At 39.0% G+C, this 16,428-nt stretch overlaps 1 protein-coding gene across 2 annotated transcripts in view; it reads left to right on the forward strand.

The window, feature by feature from the left end:
• Positions 1–16,428, forward strand: part of ITPR2 (inositol 1,4,5-trisphosphate receptor type 2) — a 456,678-nt gene that overhangs the window by 127,507 nt on the left and 312,743 nt on the right. For both annotated transcript variants that reach the window (XM_080660463.1, XM_080660464.1), the window contains exons 12-15: positions 2,281–2,380; positions 2,900–3,060; positions 9,633–9,774; positions 12,219–12,380. In XM_080660463.1, coding sequence (XP_080516589.1) covers positions 2,281–2,380; positions 2,900–3,060; positions 9,633–9,774; positions 12,219–12,380 — 565 coding nt within the window. The remainder of the gene's footprint in view (positions 1–2,280; positions 2,381–2,899; positions 3,061–9,632; positions 9,775–12,218; positions 12,381–16,428) is intronic.

A 16,428-nucleotide genomic window follows, 5' to 3' on the forward strand; every position in this document is an offset into this window, starting at 1 on the left:
ACTTAATAATAACTACACTTATGCTAAAGCTCTTGAGCACTTTCTAATGCTAAGCCCTGCCAAGTCCTTATTTATTCCTGGCAGCACACTTACAAATAAGGAACGAGAGACAGAGCAGGGCTTTTCAAGTGGACTGTATATTGTAATCACCTGGGTAGCACTGGGATCTCTCTCTGCTCTGACCAGTGCAACCAGAGTTTAGCCAGCCGTGGGCAAACTACGGCCCGTTCGGCTGTTCTATCCAGCCCGCGGAGCCGAAAGAGCGGAGGGTTCTCTTGCTCTCCCCTCCGCTCCTTTACTTTGAATTTATATTAGTTCACACAAACACTCCATCCATGCTTTTGTTCCGGCCCTCCGGTCCAGTTTAAGAACCCATTGTGGCCCTCGAGTCAAAACGTTTGCCCATCCCTGGTAGGCTGTGGGATGCAGGCTTTGCTTTTTGAAACCATTACCCAGGTATTTGATCCTGAAGTGTGGGAACTAAAAAAATCTCTACTCTTAACCACTATGCTACAATGCCTTCATGTGTTAGGCATTCAGATTATATCAAGATCTTAATAGCAACTTATTTGTGTGGCAAATGAAAGAATTAATTCATTTTCAGAATTCTTGCAAAATATAAAATTATACTCAAGTGTAATATCTTTAGTTTGGAACCCAGCAATCTAGGTTGACTCAGTAGCATATACTGAACAAGTATAGGTGTAAGAGTAGGGGCAACAGCCACAGGGCTGAATAGATGTGGCCGACACTTCCCAGATGCTTAAAAGACAGGTGGGAAGACAAGTGAATCCAAATAACATCTCCTGGGTAACTCAATGCAGAAGATGGTAAAACAGTTATTTTAAAATTTCTGAATGTTTGGACAGTGGTCGGATCTTTGCTATTTTAGATTTTTGAAAACCAGTCTTTATTTTATTTACTTTTATGAATGAGCAGAACCATGAAGTTGAATGAACCTCTTACTTTCTCTGAGGCCCTTGGCATTTTATTTGACTTTCTTTTATTGCTTTCTGCCTCATGTTGTATGACTCATTGATGTCTTATATTTCCTACTAAATTCTCAGGAACTTGAAAGCAGAGGACTTACCACAATGGTACTCTTTTAATAGACACAACTCATATATGTTAATGAAATGATAAGAGAAGATTCACAACAATAATGATATTTGAGTTGGAAGAAGTTCTGGCTGTCCTTTCTCAGGCATTCTCACAGTTCATATACAGTTGATCCTTATTATTCCCAGTACCCTGAAGTAGCAACTACCGAGCCATTGCTCCTAGGGGAAATACACAGTTAGGTTCCTGTGAGCCTCTGGTCACAGTATTTTTGGCAATCATTGAACACATAACCTTGTTTCATGTGTATTTCTGTTTAAAGACACCTTATTTAATCTATGTTGTTGATTTGGTAACATTGAGCACTCAGCTATTAGCACTATAACTCATGTCTGAATAAAGCTTATCTAACAGGAGTATTTTATCCTTAAGGCACAGCACAACCTTGCTCTTGGGTATAGTAAACCACACTGTGTTTGGGAACTGTTTAAAGCAAGTGTGGAATCCATGAATCATGAGATAAACGGTGTATACTTTTACATGCAGGTGATTAAACTACAGAAAGGACTACTGTCCTAGCCAGTTTGACTCAGTGGATAGAGCATTGGCCTGCTGACTGTGGGGTCCTGGGTTTGATTCCGGTCAAGGGCACAGGCTTGATCCCCGGCCCTGGTTGTGGCATGTGCAGAAGGCAACCAATATGATGTGTCTCACATTGATGTTTCTCTTTTTCTGTTTCTCCCTCTCCCTTCACTTTTTCCAAAAATCAGTAGAAAAATATCCTCAAGTGAGGATTAACGACCCCCCCCCAAAAAAAAAGAACTGCTGTCATCATTTTTAACAGAGTTGGTTACTTGATCAATGCTTGTCACATGAGCATTTATCAGAATTTCATGGAGAGCCTGTTAAAATACTCATGGTTGGGCCTTACCCTCTGAGTTTCTGAATCAGTAGACAAGGATGAAGCCTCAGAATTTGCATTTCTAACAAGTTCTCAGGTGATTCTGATACTGCTGGTCAAGGGACCACACTTAGGTAATAATACTGCATGCATTGAAAGAGTCTATAGTCCAGAAATTTTCCTTCAACCAGACTGATCAATACTTGAGTCAATTACTAGTCTAAAATATATCTATATTCATATTGTGTATGAAATTGTTAAATACATTAATATGTAAGTGGGCTAACTTTATAATGTGTTTTATATTATTTTGCTTTTAGGAACTCCTATGTTCGGTTAAGACATTTATGTACCAACACATGGGTAACCAGCACTAGTATCCCTATAGACACAGATGAAGAGAGGCCTGTTATGCTGAAGGTAAATGTTCCTGAAATGGTTTGATTTTCAGCCGCATGTGTGACTAGGATTAAGGGGTAAATGACATATTTCTTTCAACTCATCCTCACCAGTATTAGAGATTATGGCAATTCATTTAATCATGCTCTCGTGTCTGCCAGCTGCCTAGGTAGCTGAGTAAGTGGCTTGGCTTTGGCAGGGCTGTGAGGCTCAGGAGGATGCGGCACAGATACCAAAGCGTGGGGGCAGCCTGTAGAAAGGGGAGAAAATTCCAGGACTGTACTTTCTCTGTTGAAACGGAAGCAAAGAGCAAGTGTGATAGGGATACGTTTGGGGATAAGGCAGGGTGTGGGCAGGGACAATTTGTGTTCCTTTCGCCTTTCATAGAAGGTGTTGTGGGTGGGAATTATGTGTTTGCATTATCTACTCCTGTTTTGCATTTCTTAAACCGTACTAAGTGTATTGGTATTTGAAGTATATTGCATGGTTATTTAAAAAGAAACAACTCATCTGAATGGCCAAAACCCCACCACATTGCAGATTGGAACTTGCCAAACAAAAGAAGATAAAGAAGCATTCGCCATTGTGTCTGTCCCGCTGTCTGAGGTGCGAGACTTAGATTTTGCCAATGATGCAAATAAAGTGCTGGCGACCACGGTTAAAAAGCTGGAAAACGGCACAATAACTCAGAATGAAAGGAGGTTAGTAACTTTTAAAAATGACTCTTAAATCATCAGGACTCAATTGTCCACTCCTGCATTAAACCCCAGGTGAACCCGTGGGTAACCAGTACTTGTATTCCTATAGACACAGATGAAGAGAGGCCTCTTATGTTGAAGGTAAATGTTCCATTACCACAATGGTATTCTTTTAATAGACACACTCATATATGTTGTGCTCTATGTGGAGCACTCTAAAGCAATCTTTAAAGATTCATTTAGAGTGCTCTTCATAGCAGCACACCTGATTCTGATGAGCAGGTCATGGTGAGTGATTGAATGGTGACATTCAAATCTGGTGGAATATTTATTTTTTCCACTTTAGTTTGGCTTGAAAACAGTTGTTTTTCATTACTTTCTGATCTTTCCTTTTGTTTTATTTTTAAATATAGTTTTTATTGATTTCAGAGAGGAAGGGAGAAGGAAAGAGAGATAGAAACATCAATAATGAGAGAGAATCATCGATTGGCTGTATCCTGCACACTCCAACCTGGGCATGTGCCTTGATTGGGGATCAAATCGTGACCTCCTGGTTCATAGGTCAATGCTCAACCACTGAGCAACACTGGCTGGGCTGATCTTTCCTTTTAGTGTTTCATAAGAGATTCACAGTACCTTTTGCTGCACTTGATTTGTGATTTTGGATTTATAAAGGTTCTAAGAGAAGTTGTATTTTTGTTGTTCTTACTTATTCAAGATATAATTCTCTGCTCAGGTACCACAAAAAAAACCCAAATATATAATACCAGAAAACAGTCTTCATGGTGTAGCTCTCTGTTCTTACAACTCCCTCAGAAAAACTGGCTCCTTAATTCTTCAACTCTGGTTTTGGAAATAAGTGAGAAAGAGAATGATATTGATAGATGTTAATTATTTTATCCCTACCTCGTGTTGATACTATGTTAGGCACTATATATATATTTTATCTAATTCTTCATACATTGGAACTCTCATACACAGCTGGTGAAATGATACTTGGTATAAGCACTTTGGAAAATAGTTTTGATAGTGACTAGAAAAGTTAAAGAGGCAGCACTCCTCTTATAAGTGGAATCATGTGGTGTTTGTCCCTCTGTGACTGGCTTATTTCACTTATAATGTCCTTCAGGTTCACCCATGTTGTCACATGTGACAGGATTTTCTTATTTTTAAAGGTGAGTAATATTCCATTTTATGTACACTGAGTGGGCAGATTATTATGATCTCTGAATGCATAATAATCTGGCCACTCAGTTTATATCCTATATAATAAAAGGCTAATATGCAAATTGTCCCCTCGACCAGGAGTTCGACCAGCAGGCAGGCCAGCCAACTGCCCATGTCCCCTCCCCCTGGCCAGGCTGGTCGGACCCCACCCATGCACGAATTCATGCACCAGGCCTCAGAGATCATAATAATCTGGCCACTCATTATATATATTGCATTTTCTTTATCCATTCCTCCATCCATAAACATTGAGGTTGTTTCCCATATCTCGACCATTGTAAACCATGTTCACAACAGTCTGACTCTTAGAAACGGAGAGTAGAATGGTGGTTGCCAGTGGCTGGGGGTGGGGAGGGGAAATGAGGAGATCCTCTTTAATGGGTATAAAGTTTCATTTATACAAGGTGAATAAGTTCTAGAGATCTGCTGCACCACATTGTGCCTGCAGTTAACAGTACTGTCCTATGCACTCCAAGATTTATTAAGTGGGTCAGTCGCACTAATTACCACATGCACATGCACAAAAAAAGAAGCGGACACTATGACTCACCAGCTCCCCTACTAGGCTGAATGATTTTGAACATCTGTCTGAAAGATGCTCCTACACATGTGCACCAGGACACATGTGTAATGAAGTTCAGCCTTATTCTAAGTAACCGCAAACTAAAAACCACCCAGTCGTCCATCACCAGCTGAGTGAGTCCCATCTTGGTAAATATCATACAATGGAACACAGTATAGCAATGAAAATAAATGAACTGCATCTATGTATACTGTAACAACATGGATAAACCTAGTAAGTCTTGGATTGAATGAGAACTAGACACAAACTCATTCACTTTAATAGTATTTGTGAAGTTTCAAAACAAGCAAAACTAAACTCTTATTTGGGGTGCTGAAGCAATTGGCAGAGCTATAAAGAAGTGCAAGGAGATAATTGTCACAGAAGTCAGGATGGTATTCACTTTAGAGGAGGCTCTTGCAATGTTCTATTTCCTGTTCTAGGTGGTGCCTTTATGGGGCTCGAATTATAAGTATGCCATAATGAAACATGTATGTTTTATGAACTTCTAGAAATATATCTTACAACACAAGGTACATTTCCACCCCCATTAATGGAAAAATACTAAAATATGCAAACAATTGGCATAGCTGTTTCTCAGCTTCCTCCGTTCATACCTGTTTTCCCCCTAACAAAAATGCTTTTGACGACAACTAATTGTGCATTCAATTGTACCTCCACTCCTCTGGGGAGAATGAGTAAAGGCCAGGAGCTGAAACCACTGCTCCCTTCGCTACAGATGATTAAATACCAGAAGTAAGTTTTGACCAGTAAGGGAATCCGATGTTCAGATACTGATACCACTTGTTATTTGCTTCTTACCGATTAACACGTCATTTTGATGAATCCATTTTGTAGTCTCTGTCACTCCACGTATGCTCAGAAGTTTACTCAGTCTCACAAAGTCCCCTTTGCTAGGGATTACAGTGATTCTTGAAGAAAAAACACACACAAAGATTAGGATTACAAGCATTTACCACTACGGGCTGTAACCCTGTGCGAGGTGCTCCTCTTGTTACTGCTGGAGAGAATCTTAACTTCTCAAGGTAATTCTGAGGAAGGTGGAGGATCAGGACTGAGCAGGGATTGTGCATTTGTATCCCCCCCTGCTTCCTTCCCCACTGACTTAGAGAGAAAAACATCCTAGCATAAAGAAGGTCTTGCTTGAGAAATAGGAAGTTGCAATTATTGACCTTAATTTAGTAATTTTAGAAAAAGCCACCTTCCATCAAAATTCATTCAAAACTGCCTGTCAGTACAGTAGAGCTCATGGCAGAGTTGAATACATTTATATGATTTTTCTCGGTTTTAGAATTCAATATAAAATTCTTTCTGAAAATACCTCACGACTCTGACTTTTTCCCCTCTCTGGAGAATGAAGTTATTATTAGATACTCTTTTACTCTAGGAAGAATGATACCAGGTCAAAAGGAAGGTGTTAGAATATTGCAGATTTGTCTCAAAATGCCTGTGTTGTTTGAATTCTCTCTCTCATCACACCTCCTTTCCTTAACCCTGGAATAGACTGTGGAGGCACAGTTCCTGGGTTGTGCTCCAAGATCCTTAACCTCAGATATTCTTCCATAGCAATTTCTGACCTCATTCTGCAGAGCTGCACCAAAAGGGAAAATGGAGGGCGGTTAACTATGTTCAGAGCTGGGAGAAAGGGCACATGCAATCGTAAACCAGAATTTCTGCGCCATGTTTCCACCTCTGAGGATGCAGGAAAAATACTGGGTTCCTCTGCACCGTTTATAGTTGAATATTCATTTGTCTCCCGTCTTGCTGAACTGTTGGTGTACGCCAGGCACAGGCCACGAGGCACGTATGCACGCGGCAGTAAGGCAGGGGTGAACGGCACAGACTGTGGCCTTGTCTTCAAGCAGTTTCAGGGCTCACGGTCGGTGCTGGTGACAGAAGCCCAGCAACCAGAACAGCGGCCGTGCAGCATGTGCTCCCAGATTGGTAGTCCTGACGGAGAGCTCATGTCTGCCTGTGGCAACATCATGCGTGTCCCCTTAAATTTTATTTGCCTGATGTTGCCATCTCTCCATGAGTTATCTTTTGTTTGGTATTTGAGTAGATGCTTCTTTTGCTATAGCCATTTATTCCAGATTTCCTGGCCATTTTGTTTTAGTCATGTCTCTTTGAGGAGCAGAGAGATGGGTTTTTAAAAATCTATTCTTATAGTCTTAATTTGCTCAACTTTGATACATAATGTGTTGGAATTACTTTGATATCGAATGGTATTTTGTTTTGTTTGTTTTTTCCTTTCTTTAGTGTAGCTTTTTTCTTTTCTCTCCATTTCTTTATTGCTTTCTGTTAGGTTGATGTTTATATTTTTCTCCCCATTTTTTCTTTTTCTCTATTGGTTTAGAAGCCATAGATAATATTTTTATTATTTAAAAATTGCCCTTATGTTCATAGAACATAAAATTTAAACTATATGTGCAAACATCTTAACTATATATTCTTTCTTATAAAACTTGAAGATACAGGGTGGGGCAAAAGTAGGCTTACAGTTGTGAGTACATGGAACACAGAGTTTATTCTTATATTCTTATTTATTAATTATTGCATTATTTTCCATATGAATAACTGTAAACCTGCTTTTGCCCCACCCTGTATTAAATATTTCATGGAAGAAAAGTACCTCGGAATGCTTTAATTATGCGCTGATATTCTGCCTCCCACCTTTCTTGTAATAGTTGTCTAGAACCATTGTTCTGTGTTTATTCTTTTCATTTAAAATTTTTATTTTATTGCGTTTAATAATTACAAAGGAATAAATGTCAAATTATTATGTATCATCTTTTCTTACTATAAAGTTTAGCATCTAAATTATTTTTCAGTTATTTATTATACTTATTAATATACTTAATGTCTTCCTCTGCTTGCCTTTATTTCTTGCATCTCACTTCTCTTTGGGTTTGCTTTTCTTCTTGCTGAAATTCATGCTTTATTCAATGAGGTTATAAATCTTTTAGTTTTTACATATATGAAAATGTCTTTATTTTACCTTTAATCTTAAGTGATACTTTATGCATGGAATGTTAGTTTGAAAATTATTCTTCTTTAGTATTTTTTGTTGTTGTTAATCCTCACCAAAGGATTTTTTTCCCCCCATTGATTTTTAGAGAAAGTGGAGGGAGGGAGAAGGGGGAGAGAAAGAGATAGAGACAGAGAAAGAGAGAGAGAGAAACATTGATGTGAGAGAGGCACATCGATTGGTTGCCTACCACAGGTACCCCACTGGGGCTGGGGATTGAACCTGCAACCCAGGTCTGTGCCCTTGACCAGGAATCAAACCCAGGACTCTTTGGTACCTTGGGGGATGGGGGAGGGGCATGTGTGCACATGGCTCTAACCACTTAATAACACTGGTGAGGGCTTCTAAGTCTTTTAAAGTTATAATTTAATTATTTTCTGTTATCTCCCATTCCAATTAAGAAATCTGCTGTTAATGGAATTGTTATTCTTTATTGGCATTTTCACCTTTACTTTCTGATAATTTTGTAGATTATTTTCTTTGTTGTAAAACTTTTATTTTTGTTTGTCCCATTTGATACTTAGTGAATGCTTTTAATCTGAGTATCATGTCTTTCAGCAAGTCTGGAAAACTTTCAGCCATTTTCCTTTAAATATTGCTTCTTTGTCTTTTTCTGTCATCTCTCTTTTGTAACTCCTATTAAATGCACATTGGAGCCTCTTAATTCAGCTTCCTGTCTCTTCCCTTTCTTTTTATAATTTGGCTTTTAAAAACTTTCAGTGCTACTTTATGGATATCTTTTGATACTGTCTTATAAATCACTAATTTTTCTTGCAATATATGAAGAATAGTTTACCTTCAAGAATTAAATTTTTATTTAAATGATTATAATTTTAGTGTTAATGGTTCTTTTGCTATATCTGCCTATTCATTGCTCATATCTCACTTTATATGTTGTCTTTTTTTGTATGTATATAATTGCTTTCTTTATCTCTTTGAGGATTAAAAACACTTTTTAAAAAATTATTTTAAAATTCTTCTTTTACTTGCTTTTTGTTGGCCTTCTGATTTTTTAAAAAAATATATATTTTATTGCTTTTTTACAGAGAGGAAGGGAGAGGGATAGAGAGTTAGAAACATCGATGAGAGAGAAACATCGATCAGCTGCCTCCTGCACACCTCCTACTGGGGATGTGCCTGCAACCAAGGTACATGCCCTTGAACAGAATCGAACCTGGGACCTTTCAGTCCACAAGCTGATGCTCTATCCACTGAGCCAAACCGGTTAGGGCGGCCTTCTGATTTTTTAGTATGATTGCTTAGTCTGTTTCTATTCGTAGATCATTTTGTTTTTCCTATTCTATATATTGGAGAAATTGAAATGTAGTGAGGATTACAAGATGTAGTTTGAGTCAAGAGTAAAAAATAGTGATTAGAATTTAGGAATTTAGAAGAATAGCTATTTTTCCTAAAGCAGAACTATTCTTTATTGCTGTTCACTCATGGAAAAGCATCCAGTGTTATTCTCCTATTGACTGATTGTCGATGGGGCTTTATTTCATAATAGTCATTACAAATACTTGATTGGAACTGGATGTGGGAGTGGAGACTGGAGGAATTGGAGAAGGGATGTTCTTGTAAAGATTTTGGTCACATTAACTGCATTAAATATTTTGTTGATTAAATAATTTTTATTATAAAATACTTTGTTTTGCAGTGTTTCAGTTCCTAGTGTTTATTAACTTCCTCCCCCAAATTAACACTGTACAGTAAAATTTCCTTTTCATTTTACCATAGGTTTGTAACCAAATTATTGGAAGACCTTATCTTCTTTGTTGCTGATGTACTTAACAATGGGCAAGAAGTTCTGGATGTGGTTATCACCAAGCCAAACCGAGAACGTCAAAAATTAATGAGGGAACAAAACATATTGGCACAGGTGAATGTTTTCATGTGCTAAATTTACATATTTTGTCTTTTGAATTATACTATCAGGAGAGTCCTTGGATTAGTTATTTATTGCTGTGTAACAAGTTACCCAAAATCTTGGTGGCTGGAAACATCAGATACGTACAGCTCCTGTGGGTTAGGAATCGAGCAGTGGCTTAGGTGGGCAGTTTTTGCTCAGGATCTTTATAGCAGGCTGCAGTCATCTCAAGGCTCAAATGGGAGAGGAGTCATTTCCCAGCTCACTTATCTGGGCCTCTCCACAGGGCTGCCTTGAAATAAGCCAGTCAGGGAAAGACACATGATCTCACTCATATGTGGAATCTGAAGGGCAAAATAAACTGATGAACAAAATAGATCCGGAGACATAGAGACATGGAACAGACTGTTGAATCTCAGAGGGAAGGTGGGGTGGGTGGGTGGAGATCAATCAAAGAACGTGTATGCATATATGCATAACCCATGGACACAGACAGTGTGGTGAAGGCCTGGGGCAGGCTATAAGGGGTCAGTGGGAAAAAAAGGGGACATCTGTAATACTTTCAACAATAAAGATTAAAAAAAAAAAGTTGGCAGCTTGCCTTTGTTAGAACTGAGTGGTCCAAGAAAGATCAAGAGAGGGCACCCAGATGGAAGCCATGGTCCTTTTATAACCTAATCCTAGAAGTAACATCCCATCAGTTCTAGTGCATTGTCAAGGAGACAGGATTCCACAAGGGTATGAATTCCAGGAGTTAGCAATCACTGGGGGCTGTCTTGGACGTAGCCTACCACAGCTTTCTAAAAAGCTTTACATGGTCAGACTACCTCCAGAAAATGCGCTGGGATAATTTTCTAGGTAGAATTTCCAGGAGAACTTAGAAGCTTCCTACTTCTTTCTGTCTCTTTCATAGAAAAGTAGGGTAACCTGTTCATCAGCTCACAAGTGCCCTATATAATATTCTAGATTTTACTCTGGAAGTTCTTTCTGAAATTGTTTAAAACACAGCAGTAAATTAATTCACTTCCTAATAATATGCACATATGAACATATGCCTGCTTTTATGCATTCTTTTTGTTCTGTTAATTGCTATATAAAGAAATGGCCTTCTGCATTCTTTAACTGTGGACTCAAGGAAGATACTTAAATAAAAATCATATTAACATACATGTGCTATTTGTAAAGTTGGGAAAGGAAAACAGGAGACATTGTCAATTAATATTCTATAGCTGATTGTCTGAAAATATAAAATTAACATTTTTCCTCAAAGGTAAGTTGCAAATCTAATGAGACAAAGTCTTTTCTGACAATAGCTTTTGGGGTGTGTTTATAAAAATGTTTATTTCAAGGACTTTTAGGACCTTGAATAATTTATTAATATTTTAACCAACATGTAAAAACTTTATTTCAGTATTATAGGTATAAAATTCAAGGTTTAGTGAATATAGAATTATTGAAGAAACGTTAATTCATATTATATTTCATGAACTAAAGGTAATTTCTGTTCATTTTGCTTTCTTGTATTAATGCTCACGCCCTTGCCTAGGTGCTTTTAAAATTTTTTTATTGATATTTATAAACAGGAAGGGAGAGAGGGAGAGAGAGAGAGAGAAACATCAATTGATTGCTTCCCGCATGCACCCTGAGTATCAAAACTGCAATGTGGTGTGTGCCCTACCGGGAATTGAACCTGCCACCCTCTGGTGGATAGGATGATGCTCCAACCAACTGAGCCATACTGGCTAGGGCCCTAGGTGCTCTTTTATAAACTATTTACTCATTCTACCAACTCATCACTAGGTGATCCTATGTCCTGTCTTGCCGCCTAAAAGAGTTAAATTCCTCAATGCTTTTTAAATACTTCCCAATTAGTGACTTTAGAAGAAGAATCTGGGTCACTGGGTACCACCAGCTGTCCATGTGGGTCCTTATTTGCTGATAGATTTGTTGGTTTGGCCACATCTTTATGTACAAAGAACAGTAAATTGTTTTATAAAGAAGTTTAGAAGCAATATTTGGAGGCAATTTTCTGATGTTAACTTCAAATGAAAATAAATTTTTTAAATATTATTTTGACTTTAAAAAGCTATAGAATAGATGTAATTATAAAGCCGATAGAAATCAAACTATATTTTAGTCCATCTGAATATGTTGTTGAAACTTGGTACAACCCAACATCTTTATATTTCTTATTTTAATAAAATATAATATCTTATCAAAATTAAGTGTTTTATTTAAATAATGTTTTTGTCATTCAGTTTAGGGAATTCTTTTATCAGTATTTTTCTGTTTCTTAATATATTATTGATCCTATATTCTAAATCTTTTTTTCATTAATATTTCAAAAGTGTTTTTGAATCATTGTGCTTATTTTAAAAAAAATTAAAACACATTGCAAAACATCTGTCTTCATTCATCAGAATAGGTGGCTTTCTTTTTGTTTTGTTTTCTGGTAGGTATTTGGGATTCTTAAAGCACCCTTTAAGGAGAAAGCAGGAGAAGGCCCAATGCTGAGACTCGAAGATCTGGGGGACCAAAGATATGCTCCCTACAAGTACATGCTGAGGCTCTGCTACCGCGTGCTGAGGCATTCGCAGCAAGACTACCGGAAAAATCAGGTCAGAGGGCGGCTGGTCACGATTCTGTTTAACATTTACAGTATGGGCAAGGTTCGTTGGTGACTGTCCTAGAACATTTAAAATAGGAATGGAAAATTGCACTTTGCAATGAAATGTGTCATATTGGGAACACACAAAAATGACCTGTATGTATTTTTGAGCTGAAATATGCATTTATTCTTCCATGTAAAGTTAGAATTGTTGAGGGAGGATGTCTGAGTCCTTCTGTGTGCATGGTATTAGCTCCTGCTGGGCCGAGGGCATGCAGGATGCCTTATGTAAAGAGGACTGAGACATTTCTCGGCTGTTTAGGAACATGTGAGGCATCTCATCATTATGTAAAGGTCAAAGAGCTCATTGTCTTGTGGGAAAGATATGGCTTGTGCATCTGAAATATGAGGGAGAGGCAGAGAGGGAATGTGAGAGATTAAAGTATTGCTGGAATTCAGAAGAGGGAGAGGAGCTCAGTTGTGCCTGAGGGAATCCAGGAAGGTTGCTTGGAGAAGGAAGCATTGCAGTAGGATGAGAATCATTTTCATAAATTGTAAGGGAACAGGCATTTTAAAAAAGACGGATCTATGAAAAGAGAATGATGGATGCTAGAAAGGGCACTTTTGCCCAGAGACATTCCCAACTGCGGAGACAGGGAAGCCAGGTGTATCTAGGGACATAGCTAAAAGTTGTCAACTGCAAGTGACATTTCTTTTGTCTCATTTTTATCTTAAAATTATGTAATTTTTGCAATGTGTTCAATAATATACATGTTTGTTTGTTTAAAATTATTAGGTAGGCTAGGGTCCCATTTTTCTCTTAGCCAGTTTGAGAGATGAGTGTATAATTAGGAAATGTTACTGGTGAGTTTAGTCCGTGCGGAAGAATGGTGTGAGAGGGGGGTTGGTAAGGCAGGTTTCGCTAAGTCACATGTAGGGCCTAGGACTTCAGGCCTAGAAGTTGGAGGTTATTTGGGAATAGTTAGTGGTATTTATTGAGTGCTTACTTTGTACCAGGCTCAACTCTGAGCACTTTTTACAACTTAACTCAGTTAGTACTGAGTCAAGATGAAGAACCAAAGCACAAAGAGTTTAAATAACTTGCCAAAGATTATACAGTTTTAAGACTGAAGACAGTATTCAAACCCAGGCTCTTACTCATCACACTATTTCTTTTTAGTAATTTGAATGGTTTTTGGCAAGAAAAAAAAAATTTGCTCTAAGAAAAATGTGTTAAAACACATTGGTTTTGAAATTCTGTTTAAAGATTAAGAAAAGGTCTAAAAAGAATATGTAAAACAGATTAGTCAGAAGATAAATAATATGACAAGGGGCAAGAGCGAGGAAGGCGACTATAAAATCAAATCCTTAAATACTTTTTAATATAATCCTACTTACAAACACCCTTCTTCCCAAGTGAAAATGCTGTCATTGGAATTATTTGTCCCATCTTCACTGTATTCATTTGACATACCAAGATAAAGGGCTGTCTTTATTTTATTGGAAAAAAATTAAGTTCCAGAATATTAAATCTGCTTTTTGATTTTTTTAGAGTATATGACTGTGGATGGACCACCCTTTATCTCTTTTGGGATGTCTTTCAAGATGTAGATCATCGAGCTGACAAAAGAAAACAATTCCCAGCATTCCCTAGAGTTAGATTTTATTTTCCCTCACGTTTCGTGCACGTTCCAGTTCAATACTTTTCTCATTTCTGTTGAACTAAGAATGCTTTGTATTAAGCATAGAACAGTTTTATAATATTTTTAGAACATGATTTTAAAATAATAAGCAGACTTATGTTCTACCTTTTGCATAATTACCTTGTTTCCCTTTATCCGTAGCTATGTTTTATAGAGTCCTCAGAGGGAGTTCTTTTGTGATTTAGCACTAACCCATATGGAGTCTCTGTTTATTATTATTTATAGGATAGGATTTGGCAACATCTCTAATTTCTTTTGATTATTTGTCAACGTCTTGACCTATTTATCAAACATCTTGGAGGTTTGCATTATACTATAGTATAATTATAATAGTCATAAAAGTGTGTAAATCAATATGTGTCTTTAAAATGACGTACTAACAGAAGACAGTTCCTTTATTTAATTGGCTATCCAACATAAAGCCATTATTTTGAAAGGGCACAAAATTGCTGTCTGAAATATAATTAGATTTGTACAACCAATATAATTTCAAGGAATAGATAGGTTCCAGTAAAAAAAAAAAGAAAAGCAAGACCACTTTCGAATGAATGAATTCTCCCAAATAGATACAGATACATCCCCAAGGAGAATAGCCAGGAAACTGAAGTGAAAACATTTTGATTGTGGGAAGGGGAAGGCTTACCAGCCTTGCTTGTACACAGATTGTGGGGAATGAGCAATAGTGGCTTGGAATATAGGAGAGTTAGTGTGAAAAATAAGGAGCCCATTAAATAATGCATGATTGACACTCCCCAGTGACTTTCTCTTGCTCCTAGGATAACATCTTTGTCCTTTGCTACAGCCTGAGAACATCTACCTCTCCAACCTCAGCTCTTGCTTTCTCAACTCAGTTCCGCACTCTAGCGCCAATGGCCACCCTTTGTTTATAGATCACAAAAAGCTTGGTTTCACTACCACAGAGCCTTTGCACCTGCGGCTCCCACAGCCTAGATGGCTTCTCTCCTTTTTATCATTTTCATCATTTCCATCCTAGCTCAAATGTCACTTCCTTAGCATCTACTCTATCTGAAGTTGCCACCTTTCTCCATCCTTTTATTTGTTTCATTTCACTTATCAACATGTAAAATTATCTTATTTATGAGCTCATTTACCCGCCTTTTTTCACGCTAGATGAGAGCTCTATGAAAGCTTATCTATCTTATTTACTGCCTTATGCTGAGTGCCTGGAATGAAGTAGGCTTTTAAGAAACATTACTGGATGAATGGTTCTGATCAATTAAGTGATTAATAATATTATCTTATTTGATAGCTTTTTAAAGGTAAAAAGTGGTAGGAAATTTTATCATTATTTTAAAGAGAAGATTTAATAGATCATTGTGGCATATTGTACAAAAAGAAAAATCACCTAGGTCTACCTTCATAATTCTCTGTGTAACAGTATAGATCACAGAGTTATTTTCTTTCCATAATTATATTGAAACTAGAGGCCCGGTGCATAAAATTCGTGCACGGGGGCGGGTGTCCCTCAGCCCAGCCTGCACCCTCTCCACTCTGGGACCCCTTGAGGGATGTCTGACCACCTGTTTAGGCCCGATCCCATCGGGCAGTCGGACATCCCTCTCACAATCCAGGACTACTGGCTCCCAACTGCTCGCCTGCCTCTGCCTGATTGCCCTTAACCACTTCTGCCTGCCAACCTGATCACTCCTAACCACTCCTGTGCCATCCTGATGGATGCCTAACTGCTCCCCGGCCAGTCCGATTACCCCTAACTAACCTCCCCTGCAGGCCTGGGTCCCCCCAACTGCCCTCCCCTGCAGGCCTGCTCCCCCCCAACTGTCCTCCCCTGCAGGCCTGGTCCCCCCTAACTGCCCTCCCCTGCAGGCCTGGGTCCTCCCCAACTGCCCTCTCCTGTTGGCCTGGTCTCCCCCAACTGCCCTCCTCTGCTGGCCCAGTCACCCCTAACTGCCCTCCCTGCTGGCCTGATTGCCCACAACTGCCCTCCCCTACAGACCTGCCCTCCCCCAACTTCCCTCCTCTGCTGGCCTGGTCACCCCTAACTGTCCTCCCTACTGGCCTGATCACCCCCAACTGCCCTCCCCTGCAGGCCTGGTACCCCCCAACTGCCCTCCCCTGCTGGCCTGGTTCCCCCCAACTGCCCTTCCTTGCAGGCCTGGTCCCTCCCAACTGCCCTCCTCTGCAAGCCTGGGTTCCCCCCAACTGTCCTCCACTGCAGGCCTGGTCCCCCCCCCAACTGCCCTCCCCTGCAGGCCTGGTCCCCCCCCCAACTGCTCTCCCCTCCAGGCCTGGCACCCCCCCAACTGCCCTCCCCTGCTGACCTGGTCTCCCACAACTGCCTTCCTCTGCTGGCCCGGTCATCCCAAACTGCCCTCC

This window comes from Plecotus auritus (assembly GCF_963455305.1).
Source record: "Plecotus auritus genome assembly, chromosome: 3".
NCBI classification, from domain to species: Eukaryota; Metazoa; Chordata; class Mammalia; order Chiroptera; family Vespertilionidae; genus Plecotus; species Plecotus auritus.